Source organism: Eschrichtius robustus, chromosome X (assembly GCF_028021215.1).
Source record: "Eschrichtius robustus isolate mEscRob2 chromosome X, mEscRob2.pri, whole genome shotgun sequence".
In the NCBI taxonomy this organism is placed as follows: domain Eukaryota; kingdom Metazoa; phylum Chordata; class Mammalia; order Artiodactyla; family Eschrichtiidae; genus Eschrichtius; species Eschrichtius robustus.
The window spans coordinates 14,597,063-14,615,713 of NC_090845.1; the positions used below are offsets into that span (position 1 = coordinate 14,597,063).

The window sequence follows — 18,651 nt, forward strand, 5'->3', positions numbered from 1 at the left end:
AAATTTTTCACTTTTCCTACTGCACAGATTTTTGTTTGCTTTGGAGTGAATAATCATCTTGTTTCTTTTTAGTGTACTTGCCCCTGAATCAACTGTAGACTCCCTCAGTTTTCTAAGGTTACTCTTACGAAATTCTGAAACATCAGGTATTAGTTTCATCTTTTTGAGGATATCTAAAATGATTGTGTTCTGTGCCTGGTATGTAGTTTTCATCATGGCTTCTCCTTATACTGTCATCCAAGGATTCCCTTCCTATTTCTCCCATGTTGGATCTCCTTTATCCTGTACCTCATGTCTTACTCTTTCTTGGTTTACTCTTTTGTTTTGGTAAAGCACGTCCTTGAGCAGCTTTCTTGGAAAGGGTACATGGTGCTCAATTTGAGACCTTGGATGTCTAAAAATATCTTTAGTTGAACCATCATGCAGGCTGCTAGTTTGGGTATATAATCATAGGTTGGAAATCAGATTTCTTCAGAATTTTGATGGTATTGCTCCAATGAATTCTAGCTTCCAGTGGTATAATAAGAAATCTAAAACCATTTGGACATCTGATCCTTTGTATGTAGCCTTCCCTCCTCTCCCACCCCCTGGTGGAAAATAGTAGAATCTTCTAACTCCAGTTTTTTGAAATTTCATGTTGATGTACCATGCCATGGGTCTGTTTTCTTCCACCATCCTGGGTACTCAGTGGGCTCTTTTATTTTATTTTATTTTTTCAAAAACAGTGACTCTTTTTTTTAAAAAATTAATTAATTAACTTTTGGCTGCGTTTGGTCTTCGTTGCTGTGCATGGGCTTTCTCTAGTTGTGGCGAGTGGGGGCTACTCTTTGTTGCGGTGCACGGGCTTCTCATTGCAGTGGCTTCTCTAACAAGGGCTCTAGGCATGTGGGCTTCAGTTGTTGTGGCTCGCGGGCTCAGTAGTTGTGGCTCACAGGCTCTAGAGCACAGGCTCAGTAGTTGTGGCGCACGGGCTTAGGTGCTCTGCAGCATGTGGGATCTTCCCGGACCAGGGCTCAAACCCATGTCCCCTGCATTGGCAGGCAGATTCTTAACCACTGCGCCACCTGGGAAGTCCCTCCGTGAGCTCTTTTAATTTAGAAACTCATATTCTTCATTTCTGGGAAATTTTCTTGAACTAGTTAATTGATTTATTACTATTTTCTCTATTTCTTTTTGTGGAACTTTTGTTTGGATATTACCCTACTTTCTTTGAGATTTCCTTAGACTTTGAACCTTTCTATTAAGCTTTTCCTCTTCTGCTGTCATGTTTTTAATTTCCAGGTGCTCTTTTTAATTTTTTGAATATTCTGTTTTCAGTAACATCCCATTATTTCATCTTTGCAAATAACATTTTTTATCTCTTATTGAGGCTTTCCCTGTTGACTGTATTAAAAATTTCATCCCTCACTCCTACCCTATTATCTGTCTTATCAATGAAATATAAGCTTCATGAGGATAAGGCTTTTTTTCCTGTTTATTTTTTTCCCACTGATATTTTCCCAACACCTTAAACAGTGCCTGGGACATAGTAAATGTCTAAATATTTCTGGATTAAACCGAATAATCATTCTGATGATATTAATAACATTAAAATTTTTTCTCCTTGTATAGATCTAATTGTTTCTTTGAGGCCAGTTGTTTTCTTTTTTTATTGCTCTGTCTTAGGTTAGAAAATTTTCTGCAGATATCTGGCAGTAGTTCATCACCTGCTTATATTTAAGAATGGGGGCTAAAAAGCTGATTGGAATTCATGAGTAAATGGATGGGACTTGCCATGTGTCGGCTTCATGGTAGAATGATCTGGCTGGACCATCTTCTTGGAGATCTCTTGATGTTGATATCTAGATCTTCCATCTTGGCTGGTCCAATTGCCTGGAGCACAGTCTTCTAGGCTCTGGGTAAAATAGTCTGGGAGCAGATAGGGAGAGGGCTGGAAGTGTCTCAGCGTCCAGAGTCCTACATTTACTGTTTTCAGTGTGGCCCCTGTGCCTTCATCTGGGCCTTGTGTCCTCCCTGGAGAAGAAAATATTTCTAGCATTTTTCTGGAGTGGGAGAAAGGCTGAAACTGTGCAGAATGTGTGAGAAAAATCTCAGAATCTAACTGCTCCTAAACTCCTTCAATCAGCTTTTTAAAAATGTAGGAATGGAACATAATAGTATAGTTCTTTCTTATGTTAGTTCAAACAAATATTTGTTGGTCATTTACTATATTCTGAGTTATCCAGGTGAATTAGAGGCAGAAGGGACCACAGGAACAGGGATCCTGAAGTCCAAAACAGCATGAGGTGTAGCTGGAACCAGAACTTCAGGGGTCTTGCCGAGGTACGCCCTTCTCCTGAAGGATGGGAAATAGGATCCCCTATCAGTTAACTTTCTTTACTTTTCATTACTTTCCTCATTTTACCCCTACTTCTTGAAGAGTTTGGTGTCACCAGTTCTTGAGAACTGGGGGCTTCTCTGGTCCAAATTGGTTACTCTCTGCCTTCTCTACTGCTCATTCAGCTATCAGTCACTCATCCTTTTTCCCAATTCCAAATTTAAACAATTTAAACAAGAAAATTTTAACAGTTCTCATTACTGTTCTGTTGATGAGGTAAGAGTGAGATTAGTTGCAAACATTCAAACTACTATCTTTACTCAAAAGTCATACTTATAGGACATTTAACAAAATATCAGGACAGCAGAAACTAGGAATCCTACACATTATCAAACCAAGATTTTAGTTTAAAGTGGTCCCAGGTTGATAGTGCCTTTAGGTTTCTGGCAGAAGTAATAGAAGAGGAACCCACTTCCCTCTTAGGCCCCGAAGTATTCCTGTAGGTAACATTTAGAATTAAAGGTTGCATTCAAAGTTAAAGGTTGCCAAGCACTCTAGGAAGTGGAACACAATGGCAGAGAGCCCACAGAAGCAACAAAACAGTAGGAAATACAGACCCCTCAGATTTTGGAATTATCAGACACAGATTGTTAGCTAATATGTTTAGTATATTGAAAGAAAAGGAGATGAAGAAAATGAGTAAGTAGCCAATCAATTATAAAAATGGAAAAGCCATTTTGAAAAAAGACCAAATAGAACTCCTAGAAATGAAAAATTTAGTAACTGAAATAAAATGAAAGACTGGCTTAACAGGACATTAAGTATAGTTGAAGAGGGAACTGGTTAATTGGACAGCAGATAATAGAAAATTATCCAGGGTACCTCACAGTTAGACAAAGAGCTTCAGAAGGAGAGGTGAGAGAAAATGGTGGAAAGACTATTTGAAGAATCACTTACAGTTTCCCAAAGTTAATGGGATGCCACATGGTTCAGAAATTCCGACAACACTTAGCAGCTTATGAAAGAAAAAGAAGGTGAGGAAGTACACATGCAGATGCAAGGTAAGATTGGTATTGCAGGGTACCAAAAACAAAGAGTAGATCTTAAAAGCAACCAGAGAGAAGACAGGCCACCTACCAAAAAACAATGATTCTATTGACATCTGACTTCTCAACAGCAATAATGGAAGCCAGAAGACAGTGAAATGTTATTTTCAATGTGCTGGGAGAAAATAGCTATCAGTCTAGAATTCTGTACTCAGAGAAATCATCTTTCAAGAATGAGGGCAAAATAAAGAGTTTTTAGTTAAAATGACTAAGCTTGCTACTAATAGGCGCTCAATAAAGGAAATTCTAAAGGATGAACTTCAGACAGAAGGTATTATCATAAAAGAAATTGTAATGGAAATCAGGAAAATTTAAAAACTGAATGGTGTCACATATCAAAACCTATGGGAGTATATTAAAGAGATACTTGGAAGAAAGTTTATAACCCTAAATGTTCACATTAGAAAAGAAGAAAAGCTGGAAGTTAATGAGCCAAGCAACCAATTTAAGCTAGAAAAAGAACAATAGGATAAGCCCAAAGAAAGTAAATGGAAGGAGATGAGCAGACATGAATTGAACAGAAGACAAGCATATAATTTAGAGGCTCAAAAAAGTTAAAAGTTGGCTTTTTGAAAAGAGTACTAAAACTTGACAAATGTCAGGTGAGATTGATGAAGGAAAACTAGAGTGATGGCACAAATGGTATTAGGAATGGAAAAAGAAAATTACATATGCAGAGATTAAGATGATAAGGGGGGTTTGAACACCTTTATGGCAGTAAATATGAAAATTTATTAGACAAAATGAATAAATGTCTAGAAAAATATCATTTATCAAAACTGACTTAAGAATTAGAAAGTCTGAATAATCCTACAACAGTTAAAGAAGTGAAATCATTAAAAATCTCGTTTCAAAGAAAACTGAGGCCCGGATGGTTCTGCTGTCATGTTTTACCTCACATTCAACAACAACAACAACAACAATTTTCGATCTCATACAACCTATTCCAGAGCATAGACAGGGGGAACACTCTCCAGCCGAGTCAAGCGTATCAGAGGACCATATGAGAAAGGAAACTGACTTGTCAGTCGAACCCATGAATATAGTTGCAAAAATCCTAAACAAAGTATTAGCCAACTAAATCTAGCAGATAGAAAAACCTGACCAAGCTGGGATTATCCTAGGTCTGCAAGAGTGTTTTAATATTAAGAAATTCATAGTGTAATTTACCATATTAATAAATCATAAGGAAAAAAATCATACCATCACCTCAACAGATGGAGATGTGGCTTTAGTTAAAATTTGACAATGAATTATCATGAAAAAAAGTCTCAAAATAAATGGGAATTTTTGTAATCCATTAAGGGGTATCTACAACAAACCTACAGCAAATGCCATACTTAATGGTGAAATAGTGGAAGCCTTAGCTTTGAGATCAAGAGAAGACAAGAATGCTCATGTCACCATTATTTGACTCTATAGTAGGTGTTGTAGCCAGGTAAGGAAGAAATAGATAAAGGTACTGAAAAGAGGAAAGAAAACTGCTGTTAATATTTATGATGTAATTTTATCCAAAAGTATATTCACAACATACCCTTACATCATCTTTTACAAAAATAGCACATTTGTTTTGAAAAATTACATAATAGTAAAAATGAAATTAATCAGACATGAATCTGGAGGCAGGTTCTGTTTCTAGTAACTTGCAGGGCTGTCAGCAGGGACAGTGAGTCACGGAGCTCACCTGGTTTGTTTCCTGTCTCTCAGGGATCACTGTCTTTTGTTGCCTGATTTTCTGGTGTCTAAAGAACTGTTTGTTTTATATAAAAAACATCTATATGTTTGTTTCTGGCTGTTAAAAAGGGGAGGGTGAATGTGGCCTGTGTTACTCCATCTTGGCTGGAATCAGAAGTCATTTAATTAAGTGGCTTATTGCTTCTTAGTCCTCTTTTGTTAATGAAGGGTTGTTTTAACATACACTTCATTATGGTGCAAGACCTCTCCTTTAAAAGCAAGCATAGATTTTGTGTTTTGTTGGTTTTTTCATTTTATTTTTAAAGTAACTCGTAATTTAAAGGCCCAATCCATGAGGACCTATAGAGTGGGGGCCCTGAGGTGGATAATTCCTGAGGCCTTTGTCATTCTCTGTTGCTACATGCTTTGTTACCGAAGGCTGTTCAAGGTCTCACCACCTCTGGAGTTTTGACTCACTGATGTGTTTCATAAATGTTAATGAAAGACAGATTGAGAGAAATCACTGATGGGCCCACATGGTTGTACCACATCCATGCACTGGCTCAGGAGGAAAATCTCTATGAAATTACTGAGTTACCTTTGTGGAAAGCCCCAAACTCCACCTTCTAGCTTGTCTGATCTAGCTGGGTCAAATCAAAAGTGATATACAAAAACCTTTATGTTCTTGGCACATTGCTATGATTTATTTTATTTTATTTTTTTGTTATCTGAATAATTATTTTCTTAACATCTTTATTGGAGAATAATTGCTTTACAATGCTGTGTTAGTTTCTGCTGTATAACAATCATATCCCCTCCCTCTTGCATCTCCCTCCCACCCTCCCTATCCCACCCCTCTAGGTGGTCACAAAGCACTGAGCTGATCTCCCTCTGTGATGCAGCTGCTTCCCACTAGCTATCTATTGTACATTTGGTAGTGTGTATATGTCCATGCCACTCTCTCACTTCGTCCCAGCTTACCCTTCCCCCTCCCTGTGTCCTCACGTCCATTCTCTATGTCTGCGTCTTTATTCCTGTCCTGCCCCTAGGTTCTTCAGAACCATTTTTTTTTTTTAGATTCCATATATATGTGTTAGCATATGGTGTTTGTTTTTCTCTTTCTGACTTACTTCACTCTGTATGACAGACTCTAGGTCCATCCACCTCACTACAAATAACTCAATTTCATTTCTTTTTATGGCTGAGTAATATTCCGTTGTATATATGTGGCACGTCTTCTTTATCCATTCATCTGTCGATGGACAGTTAGGTTGCTACCGTGTCCTGCCTATTGTAAATAGAGCTGCAATGAACATTGTGGTACATGACTCTTTTTGAATTATGGCTTTCTCAGGGTATATGCCCAGTAGTGGGATTGCTGGATCATATGGTAGTTCTATTTTTAGGTTTTTTTGTTTGTTTGTTTTGTTTTTTAATTAATTTATTTTTGGCTGCATGGGGTCTTCGTTGCTGTGCGTGGGCTTTCTCTAGTTGCAGTGAGCGGAGGCTACCCTTAGTTGTGGTGCACGGGCTTCTCAGTGCGGTAGCTTCTCTTGTTGTGGAGCACGGGCTCTAGGTGCGTGGCCTTCAGTACTTTTGGTGCACGGGCTCAGTAGTTGTGGCTCATGGGCCCTAGAGCACAGGCTCAGTAGTTGTGGCGCATGGGCTTAGTTGCTCCCCGGCATGTGGGATCTTCCTGACCAGGGCTTGAACTTGTGTCCCCTGCATTGGCAGGCAGATTCTTAACCACTGTGCCACCAGGGAAGTCCCTTATTTTTAGTTTTTTAAGGAATCTCCATACTGTTCTCCATAGTGGCTGTATCAATTTACATTCCCACCAACAGTGCAAGAGTGTTCCCTTTCCTCCACATCCTCTCCAGCATTTATTGTTTCTAGATTTTTTGATGATGGCCATTCTGACCGGTGTGAGGTGATACCTCATTGTTGTTTTGATTTGCATTTCTCTAATGATTAGTGATGCTGAGCATCCTTTCATGTGTTTGTTGGCAATCTGTGTATCTTCTTTGGGGAAATGTCTATTTAGGTCTTCTGCCCATTTTTGGATTGGGTTGTTTGTTTTTTTTGATATTGAGCTGCATGAGCTGCTTGTATATTTTGGAGATTAATCCTTTGTCAGTTGCTTCGTTTGCAAATACTTTCTCCCATCCTGAGGGTTGTCTTTTCGTCTTGATTATGGTTTCCTTTGCTGTGCAAAAGCTTTTAAGTTTCATTAGGCCCCATGGTTTATTTTTGTTTTTATTTCTATTTCTCTAGGAGGTGGGTCAAAAAGGATCATGCTGTGATTTATGTCATAGAGTGTTCTGCCTATGTTTTCCTCTAAGAGTTTTATAGTGTCTGGCCTTACATTTAGGTCTTTAATCCATTTTGAGTTTATTTTTGTATACGGTGTTAGGGAGTGTTCTAATTTCATTCTTTTACATGTAGCTGTCCAGTTTTCCCAGCACCACCTATTGAAGAGGCTGTCTTTTCTCCATTGTATATTCTTGCCTCCTTTATCAAAGATAAGGTGACCATATGTACGTGTGTTTATCTCTGGGCTTTCTGTCCTGTTCCATTGATCTGTATTTCTGTTTTTGTGCCAATACCATACTGTCTTGATTACTGTAGCTTTGTCGTATAGTCTGAAGTCAGGGAGCCTGATTCCTCCAGCTCCGTTTTTCTTTCTCAAGATTGCTTTGGCTATTCGGGGTCTTTTGTGTTTCCATACAAATTGTGAAATTTTTTGTTCTAGTTCTGTGAAAAATGCCAGTGGTAGTTTGATAGGGATTGCATTGAATCTGTAGATTGCTTTGGGTAGTATAGTCATTTTCTCAATGTTGATTCTTCCAGTCCAAGAACATGGTATGTCTCTCCATCTGTTTGTATCGTCTTTAATGTCTTTCATCAGTGTCTTATACTTTTCTGCATACAGGTCTTTTGTCTCCTTAGGTAGGTTTATTCCTAGATATTTTATCCTTTTTGTTGCAGTGGTAAAGGGGACTGTTTCCTTAATTTCTCTTTCAGATTTTTCGTCATTAGTGTATAGGAATGCAAGAGATTTCTGTGCATTAATTTTGTATCCTGCTACATTACCAAATTCGTTGATTAGCTCTAGTAGTTTTCTGTTAGCATCTTTAGGATTCGCTATGTATAAGTATCATGTCATATGCAGACAGTGACAGTTTTACTTCTTCTCTGATTTGGATTCCTTTTATTTCTTTTTCTTCTCTGATTGCTGTGGCTAAAACTTCCGAAACTACGTTGAATAATAGTGGTGACAGTGGGCAACCTTGTCTTGTTCCTGATCTTAGTGGAAATGGTTTCAGTTTCTCCCCATTGAGAATGATGTTGGCTGTGGGTTTGTCATTATTGGCCTTTATTATGTTGTGGTAAGTTCCCTCTATGTCTACTTTCTGGAACATTTTAATCATAAATGGGTGTTGAATTTTGTCAAAAATTTTTTCTGCGTCTACTGAGATGATCATATGGTTTTATCCTTCAATTTGTTAATATGGTGTATCATTGATTGATTTGCGTATATTGAAGAGTCCTTGCATTCCTGGGATAAACCCCACTTGATCATGGTGTATGATCCTTTTAATGTGCTGTTGGATTCTGTTTGCTAGTATTTTGTTGAGGATTTTTGCATCTATGTTCATCAGTGATATTGGCCTGTAGTCTTCTTTCTTTGTGACGTCTTTATCTGGTTTTGGTATCAGGGTGATGGTGGCCTCATAGAATGAGTTTGGGAGTGTTCCTCCCTCTGCTATATTTTGGAAGAGTTTGAGAAGGATAGGTGTGAGCTCTTCTCTAAATGTTTGATAGAATTCGCCTGTGAAGCCATCTGAGCCTGGGCTTTTGTTTGCTGGAAGATTTTTAATCACAGTTTCAACTTCAGTGATTGTGATTAGTCAGTTTTTTTTTTTTCTCTTTCTTGCTGGTTCAGTCTTGGAAGATTGTGCTTTTCTAAGAACTTGTCCATTTCTTCCTCGTTGTCCTTTTTATTGGCATATTGTTGCTTGTAGTAATCTCTCATGATCCTTTGTATTTTTGCAGTGTCAGTTGTTACTTCTCCTTTTTCATTTCTAACTCTGTTGATTTGAGTCTTCTCCCTTTTTGTCTTGATGAGTCTGGCTAATGGTTTATGAATTTTGTTTATCTTCTCAAAGAACCAGCTTTTAGTTTTATTGATCTTTGCTATTGTTTTCTTCATTTCTTTTTCATTTATTTCTGATCTGATCTTTATGATTTCTTTCCTTCTGCTAACTTTGGGGTTTTTTCTTCTTTCTCTAGTTGCTTTAGGTGTAAGGTTAGGTTGTTTATTTGAGATGTTTCTTGTTTCTTGAGGTAGGATTGTATTGCTCGAAACTTCCCTCTTAGAACTGCTTTTGTTGCATCCCATAGGTTTTGGGTCGTCATGTTATCATTGTCATTTGTTTCTAGGTTTTTTTGATTTCCTCTTTGATTTCTTCAGTGATCTCTTGGTTATTTAGTAGTGTATTGTTTAGCCTCCATGTGTTTGTGTTTTTACAGATTTTTTCCTGTAATTGATATCTAGTCTCATAGCGTTGTGGTCAGAAAAGATACTTGATAGGATTTCAATTTTCTTAAATTTACCAAGGCTTGATTTGTGACCCAAGATATGATCTGTCCTGGAGAATGTTCCATGAGCAGTGGAGAAGAAAGTGTATTTCGTTGTTTTTGGATGGAATGTCCTATAAATATCAATTAAATCTATCTGGTCTATTGTGTCATTTAAAGCTTGTGTTTCCTTATTTATTTTCGTTTTGGATGATCTGTCCATTGGTGAAAGTGGGGTGTTGAAGTCCCCTACTATGATTGTGTTACTGTCAATTTCCCCTTTTATGGCTGTTAGCATTTGCCTTGTGTATTGAGGTGCTCCTATGTTGGGTGCATGAGTATTTACAATTGTTATATCTTCTTCTTGGATTGGTCCCTTGATCATTATGTAGTGTCCTTCTTTGTCTCTTGTAATACTCTTTATTTTAAAGTCTATTTTGTCTGATATGAGTATGGCTACTCCAGCTTTCTTTTGATTTCCATTTGCATGGAATATCTTTTTCCATTCCCTCACTTTCAGTCTGTATGTGTCCCTAGGTCTGAAGTGGGTCTCTTGTAGACAGCATATATACAGGTCTTGTTTTTGTATCCATTCAACCAGTCTATGTCTTTTGGTTGGAGCATTGAATCCGTTTACATTTAAGGTAATTATTGATATGTATGTTTCTGTTACGATTTTCTTAATTGTTTTGGGTTTGTAATTGTAGGTCTTTTCCTGTAGGTTGTGTTTCCTGCCTAGAGAAGTTCCTTTAGCATTTGTTGTAAAGCTGGTTTGGTGGTGCTGAATTCTCTTAGCTTTTGCTTGTCTGTAAAGGTTTTAATTTCTCTGTGGAATCTGAATGAGAACCTTGCTGGGTAGAGTAATCTTGGTTGTAGGTTTTTCCCTTTCATCACTTTAAATATGTCCTGCCACTCCCTCCTGGCTTGCAGAGTTTCTGATGAAAGATCAGCTGTTAACCTTAAGGGGATTCCCTTGTATTTTATTTGTTGTTTTTCTCTTGCTGCTTTTAATGTTTTTTCTTTGTAGTTAATTTTTTTAAAAAGTTATTTATTTATTTATTTTTGGCTCTGTTGGGTCCTTGTTGCTGTGTGTGGGCTTCCTCTAGTTGTGGTGTGCAGGGGCTACTCTTCTTTGCGGTGTGTGGGTTTCTCAGTGTCGTGGCTTCTCTTTTTGCAGAGCACGGGCTCTAGGCACACAGTCTTCAGTAGTTGTGCATGGGCTTACTTGCTCCGCGGCATGTGGGATCTTCCTGGGCCAGGGCTCGAACCCGTGTTCCTTGCATTGGCAGGCAGATTCTTAACCACTGCGCCACCCGGGGAGCCCATGTATTTAATTTTTGATAGTGTGATTAATATGTGTCTTGGCGTGTTTCTCCTTAGATTTATCCTGTATGGGACTCTCTGTGCTTCCTGGATTTGATTGGCCATTTCCTTTCCCATATTAGGGAAGTTTTCAACTATAATCTCTTCAGATATTTTCTCAGTCCCTTCCTTTTTCTGTTCGTCTTCTGGGACCCCTATAATTTGAATGTTGGTGCGTTGAATATTGTCCCAGAGGTCTCTGAGACTGTCCTCAATTCTTTTCATTCTTTTTTCTTTATTCTGCTCTGTGGTGGTTTTTTCCACTATTTTATCTTCTAGGTCACTTCTCCGTTCTTCTGCCTCAGTTATTCTGCTATTGATTCCTTCTAGAGAATTTTTAATTTCATTTATTGTGTTGTTCATCATTGTTTGTTTGCTCTTTAGTTCTTCTAGTTCCTTGTTAAATGTTTCTTCTATTTTCTCCATTCTATTTCCAAGATTTTGGATCATCTTTACTCTCATTACTCTGAATTCTTTTTCAGGTAGACTGCCTATTTCCTCTTCATTTGTTTGGTCTGGAGGTTTTTTACTTTGCTCCTTCATCTGCTGTGTGTTTCTCTGTCTTCTCATTTTGCTTAACGTTCTGTGTTTGGGGTCTCCTTTTTGCAGGCTGCAGGTTCGTAGTTCCTGTTGTTTTCGGTGTCTGCCCCCAGTGGTTGAGGTTGGTTCAGTGGGTTGTGCAGGCTTCCTGGTGGAGGGGAATGGTGCCTGTGTTCTGGTGGGTGGGGCTGGATCTTGTCTTTCTGGTGGGCAGGGCCACATCCGGTGGTGTGTTTTGTGGTGTCTGTGAACTTAGTACGATTTTAGGCAGCCTCTCTGCTAATGGGTGGGGTTGTGTTCCTGTCTTGCTAGTTGTTTGGCATGGGGCGTCCAGCACTGGAGCTTGCTGGCCATTGGGTGGAGCTGGGTCTTAGCGTTGAGACGGAGACCTCTGGGAGAGCTCTTGCTGATTGATATTACGTGGGGCTGGGAGGTCTGGTGGACCAGTGTCCTGGACTCGGCTCTCCTACCTCGGAGCCTCAAGCCTCACACCAGGCTGGAGCACCAAGACCATGTCAGCCACATAGTGGATGGTTTAAGGAGCCCTGCCTGGGCACCTGGAGTGTAGTGGGTGCGCTGTGAACCGCAGCCCAAGATCTACGTGGCCAGTGGAATCGCGATCCGCCAAGGAAACGCAGAGCTGAGCTCCTATCCTGGCAGCAGGAGAAAGGGTATGATTTATTTTTAAGGCATAGAAAGTTGTCCAAATATTAGCCCACATATTACAGATTTGGAAATAAACTGCATATAGTTATATAGAGCACGGTGTGCTTTTCTAAGGAGTTTGTAAAGAATGTGGTTTAACTTGGCCAGTGTGTGATGATAAACTTATTTCTTGCATGTGATCATGAGCCTTATTTATAATTCGATAGCAGATGTTTGTTTTCATTGTTAAGTTACAACTCAGACGTTCTTGGCTTAACTCCAGCTCTCTCTGTATCTCACAAAATTTTTTTAAAAAGTTAGAATGAAACTTTCTTTCGGAAGATGCTTCAAATGGGGCCAGATTATTTTAGAAACAGATTTAATTATCCCTGATAATAAGGATCAGTGGGAGAAAAGGAAATTGAGATCTTTGAAGAATCCCCAAATATCATTTTAGTCCATCATTTTCAGCCTCTCTTACTGCTATCAGACCCACTCACTTACAGGGCAGCAGCACTGCCTTGTTGGGATTCTGGATTTCTGGCTCCCAACTCAAGCTAATGAGCAGTGTAATGGCTGAGATCTTGGGAGAAATAGGAGAGGAGCCAAAGGGCCTAGAGTATTTGAAACTAAATAATTAACATCAGATTAATTGGGGATTGACTGTCCTTCCCGTGCTGCGTTCCAGTCTTTTGATCAAAGGGTGTCATTTCCTTACTGTTTTACACTGTCTTAATCACAACAGCCTATATAAATATTTGGATTTTGGATAGGAGGAAAATGAAAAAGGGATTGGAAATAGCATGTGCTCTTTTTTTTTTAAGAAAAAGGAAAGCCCTCAGATAGATTTTAAAAAGTTAAACATGTTAAATGCGATAGCTCTTCCCAGTTAACAAGTGGAAGAGTGCTGTGTGTTGTTTTCGGTGGTCCTTAACTGTGTGTATTTTTCTTTTCAGCTTCTAGGTCAGGATTGTTACCTCCACCACCTGCGCTTCCTCCGAGACCTTGTCCATCGCAGGTAGGAGACGACATTGATTTCTGTGAACTGTCTGTCAGTAGGCAGTTGTCCTCCCACTGTGGTTCCTTTGCGAGGGTTGATCACCACAGAACTGGCAGGTCAGGTTCCCAAGATGATGTCTGGACTGGACTGGGAGAGCAGAGCGGGGTTGAGTTTCTTCCTATCCAGCCAGCCCCCAGCCTCATGTGGAAAAGGGACAGTTTCCTCAATAAGCAACCAAGCAAATGCGTGAAACAGTTCAGTCTTGGCTGTAGAGGGTTGCATGTGGTTTTCATTACAGAGAGAGGAGCAGAAGGGGTGCCTCTCCGATTGGCGCTGGGGAACGTGGCTTTTCTGTGCATTATGTGCAGTCTGAGTGCCTGTATTTTCCTCAGTGTTTTAGGAGCTGTGTTAATTCTGCATAAACTAAAAATAAATGGTCATCAGCATGGAGTTAGTGCGCCCACAGTGCTTTTTTTAGGATGGTATTTTCCTTTGGGACAAAAAGCTGAATCAGCAGCGTTGGGAGACTGTATCACCCGAATCTGTTTCACCTGTGAATGAATTCCGCCTTACTGACATGTGCTACTATGGCCTTATACATGAACACTCTTTGTAGAGTTGAAAATGAGAAGCAAACAGCAAATCCGTGGAGTGTGGTAAAGAGTGCTACAGATCCTTCCTTTCATTAATTGCCGCTGAAGAAACTATCTTTAAAGACCCTCTCTGACTTTGGGCAGGAAATGTTGAGAAATTTCTCTATAAACAGACCCAGTTTCTACCTCATTGCTCTGGGTAGTTCAGAGCATACGTTTCCATATGGTGCATCTCAGGACTCGCTGAGTCACTGCAACCACTTTAAACGTTGGCTTGTCCTTCTTTTAGAGGATTAGATGGTCTTTAGTGTCCCCTCAACCTCGAGATGCAAATACCATGAGACATGGGCTTCCTCCTTCAGTTTGAAGGGTAATTAAAAGCCCTCTTCTTCCTGACCCACATATAAATAAGTGAGAACCGTTTTTTCAATATTCCAGCGTTAGCTTTACGAGAGATTAGTTAACCAGTCAACAAGTGTTTATTGAGTCCCTGCTATTTACTACTGCCAAGCTTTAGTTCCATCCTTGCCCTTCCTTGCCTGTGATTTCTACTCATTTAAATTATTAGCTGTGTTTTACTGAGCATCTATAATAGAGCACGCATTTGTGCTAAGTGCTTTCAATGCATTATTTAATCTTCACAAAAACCCTATGAAGTAGGTATAAATACTAACCTTAAAAAAAAACCCCCCAAAAACAGATGAGGAAGTTGAAGCATACAGGGGTTAAGCAAGTTACCCAAGGTGACATAGCTAGTAAACAGTAGAGCCAAGGTCCATCTCCTGAAGGTTCCTCCCCCTTCCCATTGTTGGAGTCAAAGTATCCGTGTGTACAGGAAGACAGGGCTCCATTGCACTGGCAATTGAGGCTTTCACCACGTCCCCCAGGAGGACCTAGATGAGCTGATGCTCCTGATTTGCACCAACAGCAAGCCTGTCACAACATTAGTGGGCATTCCGGAGGTGCTTATCTACGAGCTGCTGGTTTCAGACCAGGACTTGGGAGCCACCTGGATGAATACTTGGAAGACTTGTCTGAAAGGGCTTTTGTGACCAACCTCCTTACGTTTCTCCTGCTGCACAAGTGACAGTAGTTAGTTCCTGGTTGTGAACCGTGCTGCCGCTATCAGCAGTCCTCATCTGAGCTGCTCTAGGTGGGCTTCCTGCCTGCTCTGGGGCTTGGTGACTGAGGAGCTGATGGGGGCCTGGGAATTCTGAAGTCACTGTTAACGAAAGAGACTGCTTTTTTGTCTATCAGATTTCCCATCACAGTGTAAACAGTGAGCCTAGCGCTCAGCCCAAGCCTCCAGCTCAGCTGCCTAACTATGGAGTTTTCAGACTATAGAAACAGGTGTGTATGAAAAGCAGGCAGAAGAGCCCTCCACCCCTTCGCTCCCCTACACTCTCCCCCTCGCCCACTGTACGTGGGACACACACGGTCAACAGAGGAAGTCCTGGCTGATCCACACACGGTGGTGGTTAGTCTTTGTGCCATGTCAAATTCCTACTGTTGGCCCCAGGAGAAAGTCACCTAACCACCTGTATGGGGCACCTATATGTTTCAGTCTTTCCCAAACTACCTGTGATGAAGCATTCTCCTGGGAGATATTAATAGGGCTGTGTGGTAAGACAGATTTGCTGCCTCTACACCTGCTCTGGGAGATTTGCAGTGCACGCCAGCTCATTAAGGGCTTTGAAGTCCTACAGTAAAGCAACCTGGTCAATTTTGTTAAAGCTGGCAGTTTTCTAGCTTGTGACCATTCGTCCCTTTATTTATAAAATACTGTTAATATCCTGAGGGCGTAGCAGTTAGGACACATGATTATACACCAGCCTTAAGGTACTGGTAAGAACATTTCCAAATATCTTTAATCTGTCACCTCATCTGTATATTATGTGATTAAAGTTAAATTTTTATATCTTATGCCAATAGGTTTCCCTAGAAGAGGTGAAAATGAAAAAGAAAGTTTACCACACATTAGCTTGGGATTTCAAATTGTTGTGTTTTCGGTTTGTTGTGTTTTCTTTGTTGCTTCCTCATGAGAGAGGAAGAAGGAACAGAAAAGCAACAAATTTTATTATAGAGAACTTAAATACTCTGAGTTATTCATCTGCTATGTTAAAGTTTTTTTGACTGTTCCTTGGTATATATGGACAATCAAGGTGACTTTGGAAAAATATATATATATACTTAACTACAGAGACTTCTTTTGTAGGGCTTAAACTGTAGTACTTAGGGGAGAAACCAGGAAGCCTGGTATAATTAAAATCATTGTATTTATTAGTAGCTTTGAGAAGAGATTAAGATAAAAAGTTTTTGGATTTAACATTTTCATATTATATAACTTGATAAACGGGCAAGACTAGATTATAATAAAGAAAACATTTTATTCCCCCAAGAGGAACACTATTTAAAAAACTATGTGGCCAATCAGTAATGCACTATCAGTTTTTAAGTATGTAAGAGAGTTTGTACATTTGCAGATACGTGCACAAAGATAGATATATATATATATATATATATATATATGTTTATATATAGATAGATACATACATACATACATACATACATACATACATACATACATACATACATACATACATACACCAGAAGTCTGTCTCTACTTTTATCAGGTGAGAGATGAGGTTTAGGTTTTCAGCATAAAATGCAGCCTCACTGGCCCTTACTTAGACCAGACACCACCATGATATGAACATCTGGATTAAGTTATACAAATGGGGCCCTGGAGTTAGGAAAAGGAATAAATTCAAAGAAACTGATCTTATTTTTCGTGCTATATAGGTAAGATCAAGAAGGACCAAGTGAGTACATAAAGAATCAAATGTTTTGGTCCCACGTTCTCCTGTGGACAGGCCAGAGAGCAGGGTGTAGTATTTTGGCTCAGGCTGGAGGCCAGAGGTGACACTTTTTTTTTTTTTTTAAAACAAGACTGATTCATAGTGTAAATGATTAAAAAGCAGTTAGAGTTAAAACTGTTTCATATGGAGCAGTGTTAAAATGAGAGTTAGTTAAACTTATTAGCTCATTGTTTGTGTGCATATGAACTGAGTAAAATGCCATTCACAGGGTTGGTGCTTGTCCTGTTTTCTGCTCGGGGCCTGTGTGGTACTTCAATAGCCAAATCCCTTTAATAGTGTTGATCTCGGGCCAGATTTCTTATAGCAATTGTGATAGAGCCACAGCTTCAGTGTAATTATCTTTAATAAAGAGAAGATTTTTTTTTTTTTGGTCCAAAGGATAATCTTTTCAGTTTTGTATTAGCACTACACTTGATGAATTGCGGCTCCCTGTAGACTCATGTGCTCCGAATTTTCCTACTTATACCACTAATTTCTCACTTTATAACGGCAAGTGCTCTTTGCGAGCAATGCAGTGAGCGCTACAATAGCACTGGGGGATGAAAGCGCTATGGAGGAAGCATTTTAGCAATACTTCTAAGCTCAGAGAGACCAAGAGGGCTTCGTGCAAGGGCTGAGGTTACCAGTGAACTGAGTTTTACAGAAACAAGAGAACTTTTCTTTTTAATGGCTGAGGGGTTCAGAACATTACTGAAGAGAAAAAGCAAATGCAAAGAAACAGGTGTACAAGAGATCCCTGTGTGTCGGAGGAACTGCCCGCAATTTGGAAAGCTAGGAGATTTTAGAGGAGAGAGATTTCATGTTTGGAGGCGGCAGTGAGGAGCAGCCGGCCTGCTCACTTGAGTCCCGGTGGTGCCAGAGCTGTGGGAGAGGAAAGGCCCCCCGATGAGAGAGTTCTGTCTGGGGAGCAGCTGCTGAGGGGACAGCACAGGGTGTCACTCAGCCCAGCAGCACTCACCCTTGTGGACACCAGCATCGTTTGGGGGAGCTTGCAACCGACTGAGGCCTGGGCGATGGGAGTTTGTAGAAGCTCCCCAGGTGATTCTGAAGTGCAGTCAGGATTGAGAAGCACTGGATTAAGGTGAGAGGAAGGAGTGTTCAACGAAGAAGTTGAGAATATAGGGGACCTGTTGATGCTCCACCCCGAGTTCTTAAAGGGCACGGTGGGAGGCTTTCTCAAACTGGGGAGGGTGGGAGACATGGTGTCTGGTTAGGGGATATATCCAGACCCTGTGGGGACAGGGACCCCGATCACAAGGAGTGGCCTGGGGGTCCCGGGCTTCTGGTGATAACTGATTTCAGCAGGGTCAGGGGGCATGATGGGAAGGTCTTGCTGGAATGACTAGTCGCTGTGTGCCTCCAGTCCTGTGTGTACTGTTGTGAAGGACTGGCCATGAACACAGATGGCCTTGAAAGGAATCCATAGTCCATTCAGCTAATCTGTCGTCTGACTTTGCCATCTGGCTAGGATCAGGTCTCTAAGGCAATACTGAATCCAGTAGGAATATGCTGGGCATGCTGCTTTACTTCAAAGCCAGATTTCTTAGATACAACTTGATATAAAATACTCTCTTCATTTAATTTGGAAGGGAAGACGAAGCTCACTTAAACTCAAATGGCAGTTTGTAGGCCCTGAAGTTCTGAAATATTTGATACTCCATGCTTTTTTAAAAAAAAATACATTGTCCTTGTAAATGAATATCTTTTCATTTCAAGACTGCTTTCCTTAAGTTAATATAGTTGGTGATACAAAATAGTAAATTCTCCTGGGAGAAATTAAGGGTTTTAGAGCTCTCTCTTTTTTTGGCATTACTAGTGATTATGTAAGGTTATGTAATAATGTGTTTAAAATGTAAATTTGATTAAAGTATAGCATGCATACTGAATCCATTTTAAATGCATACTAAATCCATTTTTAGGAGAGTAAAATGAAGTATTATCTCACTGGCAATTT

The 18,651-nt window shown here is 39.9% G+C and overlaps 1 protein-coding gene across 2 annotated transcripts in view; it reads left to right on the forward strand.

The window, feature by feature from the left end:
* The window catches only part of REPS2 (RALBP1 associated Eps domain containing 2), a 224,229-nt gene that overhangs the window by 152,923 nt on the left and 52,655 nt on the right, over positions 1-18,651 (forward strand). For both annotated transcript variants that reach the window (XM_068533341.1, XM_068533342.1), the window contains exon 14: positions 13,182-13,243. In XM_068533341.1, coding sequence (XP_068389442.1) covers positions 13,182-13,243 — 62 coding nt within the window. The remainder of the gene's footprint in view (positions 1-13,181; positions 13,244-18,651) is intronic.